Raw genomic sequence first — 17,804 nt, 5'->3', positions numbered from 1 at the left:
AAATGGATTAAAGTTGACTCCACCTGTCCTGTGTCCTTGTGTGTACCGCATTGAGCATGGAGTAAAGAAAGAAGACCTAACCCTAAGAACTTTCTGAGGACGTGAGGAGCAAAATTGTGAGGAAAGATGGGCAATCTCAAGGCTACAAGTCCATCTCCAAAGACCTGAATGTTTATGTGTCTATGGTGTGCAGTGTCATTAATAAGTGGAAAGCCCATGGCACTGTGGCTAACCTCGCTAGATGTGGACGGAAAAGAAAAATTGAGAAGAGATTTCAACTAAAGATTGTGCGGATGGTGAATAAAGAACCTCAACTAACATCCAAACAAGTTCAAGCTGTCCTGCAGTCCAAGGGTATAACAGTGTCAACCCGTACTATCCGTCAGTGTCTGAATGAAAAGGGACACCCAGGAAGACCCCACGTCTGACCCAGAGACATAACAAAGCCAGGCTGGAATTTGCCAAAACGTTTTAGAAGAATGTTCTCTGGTCAGATGAGACAAAAGTATAGCTTTTTGGGAAAAGGCATCAACAGAGTTTACAGGGGAAAAAAACTAGGCCTTCAAAGAAAACACGGTCCCTACAGTCAAACATGACAGAGGTTCCGTGATGTTTTGGGGTTGCTTTGCTAAGTCTGGCACTGGACTGCTTGACCGTGTGCATGGCATTATAAAGTCTGAAGACAACCAACAAATTTTGCAGCATAAAACAGGGCCCAGTGTGAGAAAGCTGGGTCTCCCTCAGAAGTCATGGATCTTCCAGCAGGACAATGACCCAGAACACACTTCATAAAGCACTAGAAAATGGTTTGAGAGAAAGCACTGGAGACTTCCAAAGTGGCCAGCAATGAGTCCAGACCTGAATCCCATAAAACACCTGTGGAGGGATCTGAAAATGGTAGTTTGGAGAAGGAACCCTTCAAATCCCAGGGACCTGGAACTGTTGGCCAAAGAGGAATGGTCTAAAATTCCAGCAGCACATCGTAAGAAACTCATTGATGGATACCGGAAGCGGTTGTTTACAGTTATTTTGCCTTAAAGTGATCCTCTACCTTAAATACATGTAGGCTTTAATAAACCACAATTGTTCTCTTGTACTAAAATATGTTGTTAGAAACACATAAAATTTTGAATTAATGGCAATATTTTATCATATTTAGTACATATTTTGACCGATAGTTGGCGCCATGTTTTGCGGGCTCGCAGTGATGACGTAAATGGGATGTTTCCAAATGTGTAGCGTGTACAACAATTGCGTATTGCTGCCTAAACTCGCTGAGTAAAATGCCACGATGTGCTGCTTTTGGATGCAATTTCCAGTCAAATGGTAACAAGTAGAGTGACGTGAGTGGTCAAGGTGGAATTATTATTTTTTCTGAATAAATGTGCATAAGTGGAAGCTTCTCCCCTTTTTGGTCCCTGTATGCTCGTATCCTACCTACCACGCGTTACAACTGGCGCCCGAACATTTTTCCTGGATCCTCAGTCAAGTAGGGATCCGTCTAATTTCTGGATCCGACGGTCCCACCGCGGCTTTTGGGATCAGTCTATTTTGTAGATTCGACCACCTGATCGCGGTTGCAACATTGTCATGAGATCGGTCTAATTCCTGGATCTTCGAGTGAGTGAAAAAACGCGGATTTGGATTACTATTGCTATCTTTTTTTGTTGACTATTCATCGTGTGAGTTTTCCCCAAATCATACCAAATAACTACAGCACTATGGCACGCTACAGTGACGACAGTGACTCTGACATGGACCTTACTTTTATGTTGGCGTTCGCCTAGGAACGCGTGTGTGCGTACCGCTAAGCTCCCGAGTGACGAGTGGTCAAGGTGAAAATATTATTTTTTTGTGTGAATAAATGTGCCTAAGTGGAAGCTTCTCCCCTTTTTGGTACTTTTATGCACGCGTTACAATGTACAAGACATGGATTACACTCAATTCCAGGATTTGTTCCCGTCAAACTGTTGGCTTGTACTGTATGTAAAGCATACGACAGCTCTGGACACTAACAATCTACATAATTATACTGGGATAAGTTTGAAAACGCAATATCTCACCTTGAAGATCTGCCAACAAAAACCAGCGTTCTCAACAGTATACTCTCTCTGCTCCGTTATCATTGAGACGCACTTGCAGCGAGTACATCACCAGTTTTGCCCAATTCTTCTCTTATAAGGTACTGTATTTCCTGTTCTCATTTTGCCTTTGCTGCTCGTCTTGTGAACGACCGACAGTGCTGTCCTGCTCTTCACTTTTCCGATCTGGTTCAAATTGGAAGGGCAGAACCGACGACATGTTGGGGTAGCTAAGAGTGACACACTGGAAGTTCGGCCCGGTGACGTCACGCACTGCGACGTAACAAGAATGGCGACCTATCACTTAAAATAATTTTACAAATTTTATTAAAACGAAAACATTAAGAGGGGTTTTAATATCAAATTATTATAACTCATACTAATATTTATCTTTTAAGAATTACTTGTCTTAAAGATCAAGGATCACTTTAAGGTTGTGCTACCAAGTATTAGGCTGAGGGTGCCAATACTTTTGTCTGGCCCATTTTTGGAATTTTGTGTAAAATGATCATCATTTATTATTATTTTTTTAATATCTATAAATAACAAATGAGGAAAATCAAATAAAATAAAATAAATGAAAATATTTCTACCAAAGCATTTATAATTGCAATCATTTTCTGGGAGAAATTGAGCATTAACGGAGAGAATTGCAGGGGTGCCAATACTTTTGGCCAGCAGTGTAAATCGATGTTCTTGGTACAAATATATTTTTGCCCACCTTTGCCTTTTCACATTTTAAACCAAAACTTTCAGATGAAGTAACTAGTATTAGCCATCCACAGTATAGCAAGAATGTGTCTGTGTTTCTACCTGAGTCGATACAAATCAGAAAGGCTTTTCCTATCCAACAGATCATGAGCAAATGTTTCTGCAAGGTGCATAATGGGTAGTGTCAGGTGGCTCAGTGAGAGTGAGTTAAGCTCCTTTTCCAGCAGATCAAGATAAAACAAGCTCTGGGTCTAAAGTTAAGTAGATAAAATAATATGAAAAAAAAAAACATAAAAAAATCACTTTCTATTATTGGAGTACTGCATTGGATGAAGAATGTATAGTAAGTAACCTTACCTGATTAGTAATCGTGTGAATATTGATGCACTGCATGCTACAATTTGTTTTGAACGTGTAGCGGACCTGATCAGGGCAAGTGTATTTAACCCAATACTCCAGAGTATGTGGAAGAGTAGGTTCCAAGACAGGTTTGGGAGTCGACGCTGTTGGAGAAGGCTGGGCAAGAAATGAGACACACACAAATTAATGTATTGTATATTTGACAGGAGCCTCATGTTAAAACAATCAAATGACGAAAATCTGTTATAGTACATTAGTAGTACATCTCTAACTTTTTTGCCTTTAGCCTTGTCTTTTTTGTTCCCAGCAGGATTGGGAGAGTGGCCTTTAACATTCTCACCCGGACTCATAGAAACAACTTCTGCCGAGACCTGTTGAGATACACATTTTCCAAATTTAAGTGTACATGCCAGATAGCTTGATTTAGGTCAGTCTATGATGGGTTTGGTAAGGAGGCAACTTGTTTTAATCTCTCAGAATTGGCAACCGGCATCGTGTAAAATTTTAGGAGTCACGAAAGAGGTTGGAAAACAATTGTAGTTGCTTGCATCAATACATAATAAAAATGCTAAATATTTTGACAAAATGTTAACAAAAGCAGTGAAGCGGTCAATAAATGATCTGTTTTTTTTTTGTAGGGCTGTCAAAATTATCGCGTTAACGGGCGGTAATTAATTATTTTAATTAATCACGTTAAAATATTTGACGCAAATAACGCACATGCCCCGCTCAGACAGATTTAAATGACAGTACAGTGAATGCCCACTTGTTAATTGTGTTTTGTGGAGTTTTGCTGCCCTCTGCTCGCGCTTGGGTGCGACTGATTTTATAGGCTTCAGCACTCATGAGCATTGTGTAAGTAATTATTGACATCAACATTGGCGGGCTACTAGTTTATTTTTTGATTGAAAATTTTACAAATTTTATTAAAACGAAAACATTAAGAGGGGTTTTAATATAAAATTTCTATAACTTGTACTAACATTTATCTTTTAAGAACTACAAGTCTTTCTATCCATGGATCGCTTTACAGAATGTTAATAATGTTAATGCTATCTTGTTAATTTATTGATATAAAAAAACAAATACAGTCCTTATGTACCGCATGTTGAATATATATATACATATATATATATATTTTTTATTATATTATGTATATACTGGATATACTGTATGTATATATTTTCCCCAAGTGGAAGCTTCCATGATCCTAATAAATTTAATGATTAAAAAATATATATATACACTACTGTGCAAAAGTTTTAGGCAGGTGTCCTGCCTAAAACTTTTGCACAGTACTGTATATCCATCTTGTGTCTTATCTTTCCATTCCAACAATAATTTACAGAAAAATATGGCATATTTTATAGATGATTTGAATTACGATTAATTGCGATTAATTACGATTGATTAATTTTTAAGCTGTAATTAACGCGATTTAAAATTTTAATCGTTTGACAGCCCTAGTTTTTTGACATGAGTTCCACTGCGGGTTGTCTAATAACTACGGTAATAATTTAACCTGATCAACGTTTTGTGGACGCAGAAAGAGCGTTTCATTATTCAGTTAAGCATGTAAAAACTTTTATCTAGACAACATTTTCCCCTGATATGCTCACCTGCCATATTTGTAGTACGAAGTCGTATGCTCGGAGCAGGTTAAACTGGTGCTCGGATGAATTTCTGTCTGCCATGACAGCAAGCAGAGTGTGTGCTTGCACCAAGCTGTCAAGGCGTTGCACCTCCTTCAGACTGGACACAGTCTGTGTGAATGACAGTCCTTGAACAACTGCCAGAGTTTCACATTTTGACGAGCCTAGATCCATTTCCTTAGATTCGTCCTCTAGACAGAGAAATTCAAAAATCCAAACATAAGTGATGTCTGATACAGAAAGAAATGTTATGCAGCGACTACATCACACAAAGAGGTGATGTTTACTGTTTAGTGGATATATTAAACAACCCTAAATTAAGACATTTTATTTAAACTTTGTTTGACAGAATTTGCCTCATGTAAAGAAAGTTGGCTTTCACAAAAGATAAAAAGATGCTTTAAAAAAAAAACAAAAAAACAAAAAAAAACTATTATGGTCCTAAGCAGTAATAAAACCTGACACGGCTACACCTGTACAAATGAACGTCAAAAGAATAAGTGAATTCGGCAAATAAACTTAAGTAAGAGCAAACCATTTAGTGATTCATTGTTACCTGATTTTTCTGACTGCCCTGTTGCCAAATGTAGAAGAATGTCAATGGCCCATTGAACCTGGTGCTGAGCCTCCTCTGCAGACATGTTGTGACAGTACAACCATGCTCCAAATGCAAGTAGGAAGCTGACCTTTTGCCATTGGTTTTCTTCAGACTTTAATCAAGAACAGAGAGGAGCCGCGAAATAAATTTTATTCCACCATACACCCCATTCCCTTTATCAATTTTCCGAGAGAAAACAGCTGTAATGATCCTACAATTCCACAAGATGGGGGTAGAATCTCAAAAAGAACTTCAAACGCTACATTTAAAATTATATCACTACAAAGCTCTCATGTTTTTAATGGCCCTCAAAGTCTACACTTAGAATAAATGTTCCTATCAGTTCTAAAATATCATGTATTTTTTTACGGACCCCAAAGTCTAGAGGCAAAATAAATGCTTCCATCAGAAGATAGGGGATCTCTGCTAGCATTGCTACATTATCTTGACTTACCATGAGAGATGTTACTGATTTCTGATAGCAGGTCATCTGCTGTGTTTCATTGCAAGAACACAGAGCTGCTTTGTGCCACATTAATGAACAATTCTGCTCTTCCTTGCCTTGTAGCGTCTGCATGTCCATCAATACACTCTCCCCCAGCCGAGCCTTCATCTGTATGCGATATTTCAGCAAAAGTCTGTGAAATACAGAAGACGTTTGAAGTTGGTTTCATCGCCTCTCTTTTTAAATCAGTGTTTTATCAGTTTTCTCTTACAGTCGGTGTTTAGTGCCAGGCATATCTCTAACAGCATTATCCAACAGCTGCAAAGCGCCATTTAAATCTGTTCTATCAATGTATATTTGAAGCAACAGACAGTACATTGATGATCTAAGGGTTAGGACTTCTTCATCTGCTCAGAGAGGCACACGAACATATCCAAATTTAGTCGTTTGAAGGAGTGTCTATTAAGTTCAGACATGAGCACTCCTTCAAAACAGCTCTTACTTTGTGCTTCAGGTTTGGAACTTCCAAGAGGGACTCCTTTCTGAGGTTGTTTCACTTTGTCCTGTTTCTGTAATTAAAAAGAAAAACAATAAAATGATAGTATTGAATTGGATGGAGAAGGCCAAGACGATATGCACAACTTGACCCTTATAAGGTGTGTTAACAATACATACACAGACAATATATGGAAAAAAGTCTTATTATGCAATACAAATTTTAAATGTCTAGAACAGACATGTCCAAAGTCCGGCCCGGGGGCCAAATGTGGCCCGTGGTCAAATTTCATCCTGCCCCCAGCCTCTGTCATAAATTCAATAACGTCTGGCCCGCACACAGACTTAATGAATTGGTCAGCAGCACTGCTACCAGCATATGAAGTAGCTTACACACTAAATGCTGCTCCTCATTTACCCACTAAAAGGCAGCAGAACTCCAAGCAACATTACCCCGTGTGACACTTTACTTACAATTTTCTAAAATGGCGATAATCAACAAATAAATAAATAAATAAATAAATAAAGTTGACTGCGTTGGCCGATGCTTGAAGGATAGGTGGGACTTTGACTATTTCTTCAGTAAAATACGCAACAACTGTGTCTGCCTCATTTGCAAAGAGACAGTCGCTGTTTTTTAAGAGTTCAATGTGAGGCAATATTACCAAACAAGACACAATGATATGTACGACAAGATTACAGGGAAGATACGCAGCGAGAAACTGAAGCTACTTGAAGTTAGCTCGCAAGAGGCCGAGAGTCGAAAGAGAACGCCACACAGGCTAGTTGCGAGATTGTTGAAATTATTTTAAAAAATAATAAAGCAAATGTGACACACAAAATGGCTTGCTAAAATGTGCCTAAATATATTGTTCTATGTAAAGGACGTCAGCCAAGGTCGGTCCCCCACATTTTTACCAGACCAAATCTGGCCCCCTTTGCAAAAAGTTTGGACACCCCTGGTCTAGAACAAGTAATGCAACATTTGAAATAATGTTATGTCTAAAAAAAAAATGGCTCATAAGTCGTACCAATCATTAAAATGAACAACACATTGAAGATAACACATCTTTTACGTCATTCTGTGTGTGTGTGCATGTGCGGTGTGTTGATATATAGATCAAGATGCCTTGGAGAGGCTTTCTAACTCCTAAGCCCATCCAAAAGTTCTCACCATGTCATCAATAATGAATCGGTTTGGAGCCCTGCTGTCTATGTACTCAGATTGATGGGAAGGAAACCAATTTAATTTGGAAAAATATCATTAACTATTAATACAAGTGGTCAATACTGGCAACAGGTCCTTCTCACACACAATCCCACTGTGGAAAATAAACACATTGGTACAGGTGTCAATATGGCGAAAGATAGAGAGTCATACGTTTGTATGTTTGGGATGAGTTTGAAGGAGGGCATTAAGAATTGCCTCCAAGGGCTCTTTGAGCTGATGTCTTTCCTCGGGTGAATGTGTTAGAGGTAGGCAGTTGTTCCAGTAATGCCTAGCAGCTGTAAAACATAGTTCTGGATGTCCAGCCTTCAGCGCATACCTGACGGAGAATATATAATACAGAAATGGATCATGTCTTATAAATGAGAGAATTAATGGTAACACTTTACAATAAGGTTCCCTTAATTAATATTAGTTAATACATTTTTAGACAATAACTCATGTTTAAGAAACATGACAATAATTCATTTAATCCCTTATCCAACATTTATTAATATATTAATTAACATGAGTTAATGCATTACTTAATGCATTGGTAAATGCTTAACCAGACAAAAACTAATAGTTTGGTAAAATTAAAACTAAATATTGGCCTATATATGGTTAGGAGTTAGGGTTATGGTTTGTTAACTTAAGCATTTATAATTTCTTAGTTAAAACATAGAGAATTAATGGTAACACTTTACAATAAGGGTCCCTTAATTAACATTAGTTAATGCATTTTAGACAATAACTCATGTTTAAGTAACATGACAATAATTCATTTAATCTCTTATCTAACGTGTATTAATATATTAATTAACATGTGTTAATGCATTAGTTAATGCATTTCAAGACAATAACTAATGTTTATGTAACATTACAATAATTATTATGATTTCTTATCTAACATTTATAAATATAATAATTAACATGAGTTAATGCATTAATTAATGCATCAGTTAATGCATAACCAGACAGTAACTAATAGTTTGGTAAAATTAAAAAAATATATAGTCCTATATAGGGTTAGGGTTTAGGGTTATGGTTTGTTAACTTAAGCATTTATAATTTCTTAGTTAAGGGACACATGTGCTACACTTTACAATAAGGGTCCAAAAGCATTCAGTAATGGTTAATAAAGGTTAAGGGGGGGTAACTTAAGCATTTATAATTTCTTAGTTAAGGGACACATGTACACTTTACAATAAGGGTCCAAAAAGCTACCTTTAATGGTTAATAAAGGTTAAGAGAGGGGTACTTAAGCGTTTGTAATTTCTTAAGGGATACGTGTGCTACACTTTACAATAAGGGTCCAAAAAACATTCAGTAATGGTTAATTAAGGTTAAGTAATACTTATGAGGTACGTTCACGTGAAATAATACCATATTTAAGGTTAGGTTATAATACATAATATACATAATACATTACTTAACATTAATTCACATATACATTAGTGCATTAATAAATAGTTATTAATATATACTGGTACTAGTAAGTGATTGTTATTTTTAATGAGAAACATTGCTCTGTGAGTCCTTGGGTGCTGCTAACTAACCTTAAGTATGGTATTATTTCACATGAATGTACCTCATAAGTATTACTTAACCTAAATTAACCATTACTGAATGTTTTGGACCCTTATTGTAAAGTGCAACACATGTGTCCCTTAACTAAGAAATTATAAATGCTTAAGTCCCCCCCCCCAACCTTTATTAACCATTACTGAATGCTTTTTGGACCCTTATTGTAAAGTGTTGCTAATGTGTCTCTTTACTAAGAAATTATTAAATGCTAAGTTTACAAACCCTAACCCTATATACGCCTATTAATTTTTTAAATTTTACCTATCCATTAGTTACTGTCTGGTTATGCATTACTACTAATACATTAACTAATGCATTCGCTAATGCATTATTTAATTTTAATTAATATATTAATAAATGGTAGATAAGTAATTATATTAATTATTGTAATGTTACTTAAACGTTATTGTCTAAAAATCCATTAACTACTGTTAATTAAGGGACCCCTATTGTAAAGTGTTACCGAATTAATAAATGAAAAGGGATTCTTGAAGAAGTCCGGCTACCGATGTTGCATCAGAGCATACTGCAAACACAGCACCTGATACTGGACAGAAGCATATCCATAGCTGTCTTGTACATATGTATATCTCCTATTGACTGATGAATTGAGCTCAACCCCCTCAAACAGGCTGCAGTGCTCAGCATCTCATTCACTGCAGGCAAGCCATACCTAAAAGAGATGAATAATAGATAGTAATAGATGAAAGCTAAGCAAGTGCAAAAGTTAAAACACTAATATTTACCTCATAAAAGCAATTAAAAACTACTTGTCATATTATATCAACTCCTTTTATATTAACTCCCTCATAACCACATAACATTCTCATTTTTTATGTTACACCCACTCATCCAAACGTACTTCAAATATGCAACTAAAAGGTCAATTGACTTACAATAGGCAAGGTGTGGTGTTGAGGCATTTTAATGCTGCATCCTCAAGTTGCATTGCTCTCTCTGTGCAGCTCAGGACCAAACTGTACTCCTTTGCATGGTGGCAGAATGCAGCAAGTTGACACCATGTCTGCAACTCCACCACAGCATCAGTCCAGTTACAATTAGACACCATGCTGACTAACTTTTGGGGGGATGAGAGACCAAAGAAAAGATTGAGATAAATAAGTAATTAATGAAACAGTGGACAAAATAATAATTACTATTTTACATTGTTTCAGAGATCTTTCATTTATATAATGCAAATAAAAAACATATAGAAAGATTATTTGGGGGAAAAATACTAAAGAAATAAGGAAATAGCTAACTACAGTGATGGGGAGAGTGATTTGAGGATAAACAGGCGTTATATACTATAGGATGTGATAAAATAGATGGAGGTAATCAAGGGCAGAGAAATAAAGACCATCTAAAAATTAAAGTCATCAAGAATGGGGAGTAAGTATAATTAGTGATGAGATGCAAAGTTGAAGCTTGCAGATTGCAGATAAATGAGTTTTTGGGGTGCAGTACAGTGGGGAAATATTGGACAGCAAAGAATATGAGAAAGGAAGCCGGGGGGGGGGGAGAGAATGAAAAGAGGTTAACTGAGTGAACCCTTCACTAACTCCTGCACCTAACTCATTCATAACACACAACACCAGTTGTCAAGTCAACTAGTTAAATAGGAAAACAAAAATGGAACAACTTACCGTTGAAAGACTGGGATCATACCCCTCCAAGGGACTGGCATTTTTGTAGGACTGAAGCATCTCCACAGCAATAAGCACACGAGTCATAGGTGAGTATTCTTCATTCTAACAGGTTGGGATGAGAATGACCCTCAAATTTTGTTGAATGTTGCGTCTAGAGATGTCCAGATCTGATCACGTGATTGGAAATCGGGCCAATAGCGCCATTCTTCAGAAAATATGAATTCAGTGAAAAGGATCTGCTTTTTTAATTTAAAAAATGTATTTGTTTTTGTGCTTCATGCTCGTACAGCACCACAGCCTCTCACCCTCCCTCCTGCTAAGCAGTGTGACCAAACTGTTTCTCTTGGTCACCAGTGCAGCTGGCATTCGGTACTCATCTAACAATGATTGACAGGTTTGTAACTTTGATCTGGCCAGAGAAGCCTCAGTAGCGTTACGATCAAAGGCACAAATGTGTTAATCATCAAACTTTCAGCCAAGTGTGCTGTGCCAACTCATTCACTGTGTACAGTTACAGTATTCTTTTTTTTCTGGCACTGGGCACCGGTCTCCAATCATTTCTTAGTGCTATTTGAGGTATGTTTTGGGTCAATGTCGAGTTGGAACACCCATGACCTGGTCATGGTTGTTCCAACAAGATTTTTTTGTGTGTGTTTTTCCAATGCACATCCAAGAAATAAACAAATTCATACTGAAAACAATTGTAATTGCATTAATTCCTGTGAGAAATGCTATATTTTCTGGAAGAATTCCATGTGTGCCAATAATTTCGTCCATGACTGTAAGAAAGAGTCTGTTCTGTTTGAGTGGACTCACTCATATGAATTATATGAATGTCATGGAGTCATTAAAAGCATGGCATTAAAGGTGATGCAATGATAAATGTGGGTGTGCCTGCATTTTGTGCTGGTGCACCATAAGAAAAGTTAGGAAAATGCAGAAAGTAAGTGTGGAGCCTTAGCAACATAATGTTAATGCTAATTTTTCCAATATAGTTCAAGCATATGCCAATTCAACTTCTCTGGTGAAAATTTGTCTAGTTTTAATATCGTAATATAAAATCGCAGCATATCGCACCCCCCCCCCAAAATCGCAATGATAGTTTTTTTTCCAATATCATTAAGGCCTAATATATATATATATATATATATATATATATATATATATATATATATATATATATATATATATATATATATATATATATATATATAAAAACACTCAGCGGCCACCTTATTAGGTACACCTGTCCAACTGCTCGTTAACACTTAATTTCTAATCAGCCAATCACATGGCGGCAACTCAGTGCATTTAGGCATGTAGACATGGTTTAAGACAATCTCCTGCAGTTCAACCCGAGCATCAGTATGGGGAAGAAAGGTGATTTGAGTGACTTTGAACGTGGCATGGTTGTTGGTGCCAGATGGGCTGGTCTGAGTATTTCAGAAACTGCTGATCTCCTGTGATTTTCACGCACAACCATCTCTAGGGTTTACAGAGAATGGTCCGAAAAAGAAAAAATATTCAGTGAGCGGCAGTTCTGTGGGCGGAAATGCCTTGTTGATGCCAGAGGAGAATGGCCAGACTGGTTCGAGCTGATAGAAAGGCAACAGTGACTCAAATAACCACCCGTTATAACCAAGGTAGGCAGAAGAGCATCTCTGAACGCACAGTACGTCGAACTTTGAGGCAGATGGGCTACAGCAGCAGAAGACCACGCCGGGTGCCACTCCTTTCAGCTAAGAACAGGAAACTGAGGCTACAATTAGCAACAGCTCATCGAAATTGGACAACAGAAGATTCGAAAAATGCCGCCTGGTCTGATGAGTCCGATTTCTACTGCAACATTCGGATGGTAGGGTCAGAATTTGGCGTCAACAACATGAAAGCATGAGTCCATCCTGCCTTGTATCAGCGGTTCAGGCTGGTGGTGGTGTAATGGTGTGGGGAATATTTTCTTGGCACTCTTTGGGCCCCTTGGTACCAACTGAGCATCGTTGGAACGCCACAGCCTACCCGAGTATTGTTGCTGACCATGTCCATCCCTTTATGGCCACAATGTACCCAACTTCTGATGGCTACTTTCAGCAGGATAATGCGCCATGTCATAAAGCTGGAATCATCTCAGACTGGTTTCTTGAACATGAAAATGAGTTCACTGTACTCAAATGGCCTCCACAATCACCAGATCTCAATCCAATAGAGCATCTTTGGGATGTGGTGGAACGGGAGATTCGCATCATGGATGTGCAGCCATCTGCACCAACTGTGTGATGCCATCATGTCAATATGGACCAATTTTTTTTTTTTACTTTTTAAGGGCTAAAAAGTAACAAAATAGTCCAGAAATACAATGGCATTGCCAAAAGACACAAAATATATACATTTTATACACCCCAGAAGAAGCGGAAGAAGAAATACTGTAAAAAGTACAGTACTGTAACATGTTTGGAACTTTTATTCAAATAAAAACAAAAACATATATTCAGTATATCCTTTTTTTTTTGTATCGGATCCAGACTTGGTATCAGAAGATTCTCAAAATCAAGTGACTCAGAATCGGGACATCGCTAGTTGCGTCATATATGTAATTCGTCAGTAAAAGCCTTTAGCACTTATGGTATGCTAATAATGTAAGCTCTATTAACACTGGAGCAGTAAAATTGGTAAAAACCAATACTTGCTTCATTCTATACACTTACTGACCTCGGCTGTATGTGTATGAGTAATTAATGATGGCATTTCCCCAAATACTGTGCATATTAAATTATAAGAACAACTCCTTTTAAATGTAATATGTGCCATTGAAACAACACGAGTTCATAAATTATTGATTGCAATTATGAATAAACACCATTCATTATAACACTACAGTTCCCAGTAAAATATGCCTGGGAAGAAAGCAATGTAATTAGTTTTAAACAAAACACAAAGCTCCCGGGCGTAAGAATAAAATACCCTTATCGGTGAATTTTAGTGATTGCGGGAAAAAGAAACAGTGTAGCCAGGCAGAGATTTAAAAAAACTGTCGTGAGTGTTGAGTAAAAGCCAAAAATAGATGAGAACTTTCCTTTTGTTGTATAGCACAGATAGCAAGTCAGAACTTTCAGCTTATGATACACTGCCATGTAGCTGCAATAGTGTCTTTAAAGGCAAATTTGTGATCTGTCTTTTCTGGGTATGGGTGTGACTCACCTTGTTAGTCTAGGAAAACAGTTTTGTCAGATCAAGGACAAGCTTTTTTTGTTGTTGTTGTTTAACAAAATATGAATGTGAATGCCTGACTAGCAAGGCGTTCTAACCAAACCCCTGAGCCACCTTATTTAGCTCCTTGATGTGGAGACATGTTTCTCTGACTGTTGCCACTTGATGTATTGTATTCAAATACAGGGGCACAGGAAGTCTCTCACAGTAGAGGGTTCTGAGGATCTTTTTCTTTTTTTTTTTTTTGGTTTTTCCCCATCCAAAAACAGCCATTTCGGTCCAAATTTGTCATGCTCGCGCCTTTTCTCTATACAAGGCGTGCACTACGGCAGTACACAGGCATGCTGGATAGTTTACATACTACTACTAGGCTACTACAAAGACAGCATTCTATTTTACCTACAGTGTGTGCTGGGAGTTTTTGAATTGGTAATAAAAGCGACCGTGTATTAAAATGCAAAACCCCACAGTCAGATGGCGCAATGACACACGAACACATTTGAAAACTACAAGTAATGATAAGCCTCGGTTTAACGCACCCCTTTCACAACATAAATTGCATACGAATATCCAACAGCGCTCAACAGCAACAACAAACAATGATATGGCTACAATGCTACCATGTCTTACCTATTTGAAGACACCAAAGGATAATCATTTCATTTTCGATCTCGAATTGAAATTTAGAATATTGTCTAAAGAATAAAAAGCTAATTCGTTTTTGTGCCATGTTAATACCTCCTCTGTCAACAGTTTACTTTTCCGTTCCAATTGCGCCGTATTCAACGTGATGTGGGAGCAAGCAGTCAGGTGGTATTATTAACCCAAAAAAAAAAAAACTTTTTCAAGATATATATTTATGCCGCAAAGTTAAATACACTATTCTTTCAATGTTTTATTCATTTATTTTTAACACAGAAAAGAATGTAACAAACCACTTTTTGTCATCCCAACACCAGGAGGTGGTTCAGCACCCTCAGCACTACACTTCCTGCGCCTCTGTTCAAATATTCTTTAATGATTTAAAAATGTAACCCTGCATGTATGGCATTCATGGCCAATCATATATGCCAATCCCGCGCCTCTACGTCACAATCACTGTGAACTCAGCATAATGATACATTGCACATAGTCTTTTTGGGACCAAACATTTAGGCTGACAGGCAGAACGATACCTTTTCATCCGTTTCTGTATTGCAGCCAGTATGCTGCTGCTGGAGAGTCTTGATCCGCACCCACGTGGCCACCACTTGCTTTTGCACAGCAATGGGTACTGTCTCTCCGGTGGTGTTGCAGTTCGATATGGAAAGTGCGTAGTTACACAGCTAAGAGCGAAGACAAAACAAAGTTATTTTTTAAGTGGGAGTACAGTATTGTATTATTGGATAATCCTTGCTGATATTGAGCTGCTTTCTCAGCAGACTATTTAAAAATTGAACTTTTCTTCAACAGCAGAAAGTACAGAAAAGCATGAGAGGAAGCTGTTTTATTTTTGACATTTTTTTTTTTTTACTAAAAAAGCTACATCAAACAGGCATATTGGAGAGTGTGACTACCACATAATACACACTGACATACCTCAAAAGCTTTTTGGACCTTAATGAGGTTATCAGGTTCGAGCACAGTAGATGGGGCACTGCTCATCTTGTCAGATTTGACTTTTCCCTTTTCTTGTGGACAGGCTTGTTCCATGTTGTCTAATACAGCTAGATGTTGGTACAAACCTCGAGCAACAGCATCACACAGAAGCACCAACAGCGCGTGATTTCTAGAATGGACAAAATAATATACTACTATACTATAAAATACTATACTCTGTACTTGTACTATTTGGGGAGGTTGAAGTCACTGAAACATAATTTTAATGAAAAAGCAGGTTGCTCAAAGCACATTTTACTCTCCTGTCCTGTGCCTCAGGGTTAGCCGACCAGTTACTCCTCGAGATCCTGAAGTCGAAGTAGTTGCTTGGGTGAAAAACTATGGAACAACCTCCTGATGCTTTGCTTTCTATTTTTCACATTTACATGTCTTGTTATTCTACGCGACATGAAACTTAAAGTGTATGTGACACGAAAAAGCATGTTTATTTTATAATACACGCTGTATAGTATAGACTGCTTGGATGTGTGTGGAAGCGATCGCTATAGTTATTTAGTTTTTTTAATCCCGCGCCATGAAAATGAGTGACTTCCGGCTTCGGTCTTGCATTGAGGAGGAGGGCGCTGTGACGTGTACGGGTGAAGGCGTCCTCTTCACTATACAGCTGTACTGTTGTGTATGAGGACTAAGGATTCAGCTGATTTTGCGGATTAATACGTTTATTTTTCGCATCACGCCAGCCAAACGGCTGCAGAAAAATCTTGCTGTATGAGGCAGAGGCATGTGCGCCTTTTTGGGAGTTTCAAAAGGTTCCCATTCACCGTGGATATTGGCCAAAACAAGCCCTACTACTGTGGGACCATTGGACTTACGAGGAAGTGAGTAAACATCTTGTTTTGTATTATGTCAAATACGAATACAGCGATTACAAAGTAAACACTACAAACTTTCTTTAAATAAAGGACTACTTACGTTTGATCATTGATAGGCATGTAAAAAGCTCTCCTCATGCACATTAGCTGCACGTTAGCTGCACAACAACTGCAGCCACCCTCCTCCGGGGAACGAGCTGTAAATTTCTCTCCGCCGGGTGGTTTGCCGATCCGCGAAGACAATCGACAATCCAGTCATCATGTCAAATAATCCGGGCTAGTTATGTGTGATTTTCCGCTTCGAAGACTTTGAAACATCACTCGGTTCGGGTTAGCATGTTGGCTAGCTGTCACGCCTCTTGGTTTGTTTACATTCTCCGAAGCCGGGGAAGGGAAATGACATAAAGTATGTCCGATTTCGGTGTCATAAAATATCGTTCGGGAGGTGCAACAGTAAAGGTGAAGTCGACAGTTTTGACCATTATGGACTAATTTTGCCATGTCGTCCTGAATAAATGCATTTTTATTATTTCATATTCCATTCAGCACAAGACTGTTATTTGTCATGACCATGCCATTTATTTAGCAATTGGGGAAAATACTTGGATAAAAAGAATATCCTGTAAAAATATTGGAGTAGAGAGACTGAAACAATGACATTTTGCGGCTCTCTTCGTCGCGTTTTCCTCGTTCTGAATAATTCCCCCTCAATGGGCTGAAAAGTAAAACCGATGAGCCCAGTCTCCCGCTGACGTCATCCACGTGTTGGGGACACTAGAGCCCTATAATGGTAGGCGTGGCTAACTGGCAGATTAAAAGACTAATTTCTCGTCATCTGCACTTTGCTAAATTGTTGTATATAGTCGAGTCATCTCAAAATATGATTCTAATTCACAAAATAATGCTATTTAAGACTTTTTTTCTCCTGTCGTATGCTCTTTAAGAACTTATTTTAGTTACTCATTTCATTATTTAATGCCAAGAATTTTGTGATTTATCATTTTTTAAATTGCTGAGTTCAATTGTCCTGCAGTGCGTTTTATTTTATTACTAGACACAGTACTACAATTTCTGGAGAAATTGCGTTGGGAGCTATGCATCAGTTGCACCGGCTTTGCAGTTGATTTTGTGGCATTTTAGAATAACTTTCTGTTGATTTGGGGACATTTTGGTGACACATCCTGTTGATATCAGATCACTTCTTGTTGATTTGGGGACATTTTGGGGCCACTTCCTGTCGGTATCAGGTCACCTCCAAATGATTTGGGGACGTTTCGGGGACACTTCCTGTTGCATGGTTGTCAATTGCATCGACTTACTTGGGTGCCAGTTGAATGTCAATGG

At 38.0% G+C, this 17,804-nt stretch overlaps 1 protein-coding gene across 9 annotated transcripts in view; it reads right to left on the bottom strand.

Annotated features, from left to right (window-relative positions):
- The window catches only part of LOC130922838 (cilia- and flagella-associated protein 46), a 100,070-nt gene that overhangs the window by 40,535 nt on the left and 41,731 nt on the right, over nucleotides 1–17,804 (bottom strand). For all 9 annotated transcript variants that reach the window (XR_009064584.1, XM_057848001.1, XM_057848000.1 and 6 more), the window contains 14 exons: nucleotides 15,568–15,757; nucleotides 15,165–15,314; nucleotides 10,783–10,887; nucleotides 10,033–10,214; nucleotides 9,678–9,809; nucleotides 7,724–7,889; nucleotides 6,350–6,416; nucleotides 6,119–6,254; nucleotides 5,857–6,040; nucleotides 5,361–5,514; nucleotides 4,772–4,995; nucleotides 3,425–3,523; nucleotides 3,150–3,308; nucleotides 2,895–3,043 (listed from right to left, as the gene is read on the bottom strand). Coding sequence is in view for 8 of the 9 variants with exons in the window: in XM_057848001.1 (XP_057703984.1) it covers nucleotides 2,895–3,043; nucleotides 3,150–3,308; nucleotides 3,425–3,523; nucleotides 4,772–4,995; nucleotides 5,361–5,514; nucleotides 5,857–6,040; nucleotides 6,119–6,254; nucleotides 6,350–6,416; nucleotides 7,724–7,889; nucleotides 9,678–9,809; nucleotides 10,033–10,214; nucleotides 10,783–10,887; nucleotides 15,165–15,314; nucleotides 15,568–15,757 (2,097 nt within the window). In the remaining variant the exon portion in view is untranslated. The remainder of the gene's footprint in view (nucleotides 1–2,894; nucleotides 3,044–3,149; nucleotides 3,309–3,424; nucleotides 3,524–4,771; nucleotides 4,996–5,360; nucleotides 5,515–5,856; nucleotides 6,041–6,118; nucleotides 6,255–6,349; nucleotides 6,417–7,723; nucleotides 7,890–9,677; nucleotides 9,810–10,032; nucleotides 10,215–10,782; nucleotides 10,888–15,164; nucleotides 15,315–15,567; nucleotides 15,758–17,804) is intronic.

This window comes from Corythoichthys intestinalis, chromosome 10 (genome assembly GCF_030265065.1).
Source record: "Corythoichthys intestinalis isolate RoL2023-P3 chromosome 10, ASM3026506v1, whole genome shotgun sequence".
In the NCBI taxonomy this organism is placed as follows: Eukaryota; Metazoa; Chordata; class Actinopteri; order Syngnathiformes; family Syngnathidae; genus Corythoichthys; species Corythoichthys intestinalis.
The sequence above is the reverse complement of the archived record's forward strand: the minus strand, read 5'-3'. Positions and strand labels throughout refer to the sequence as shown.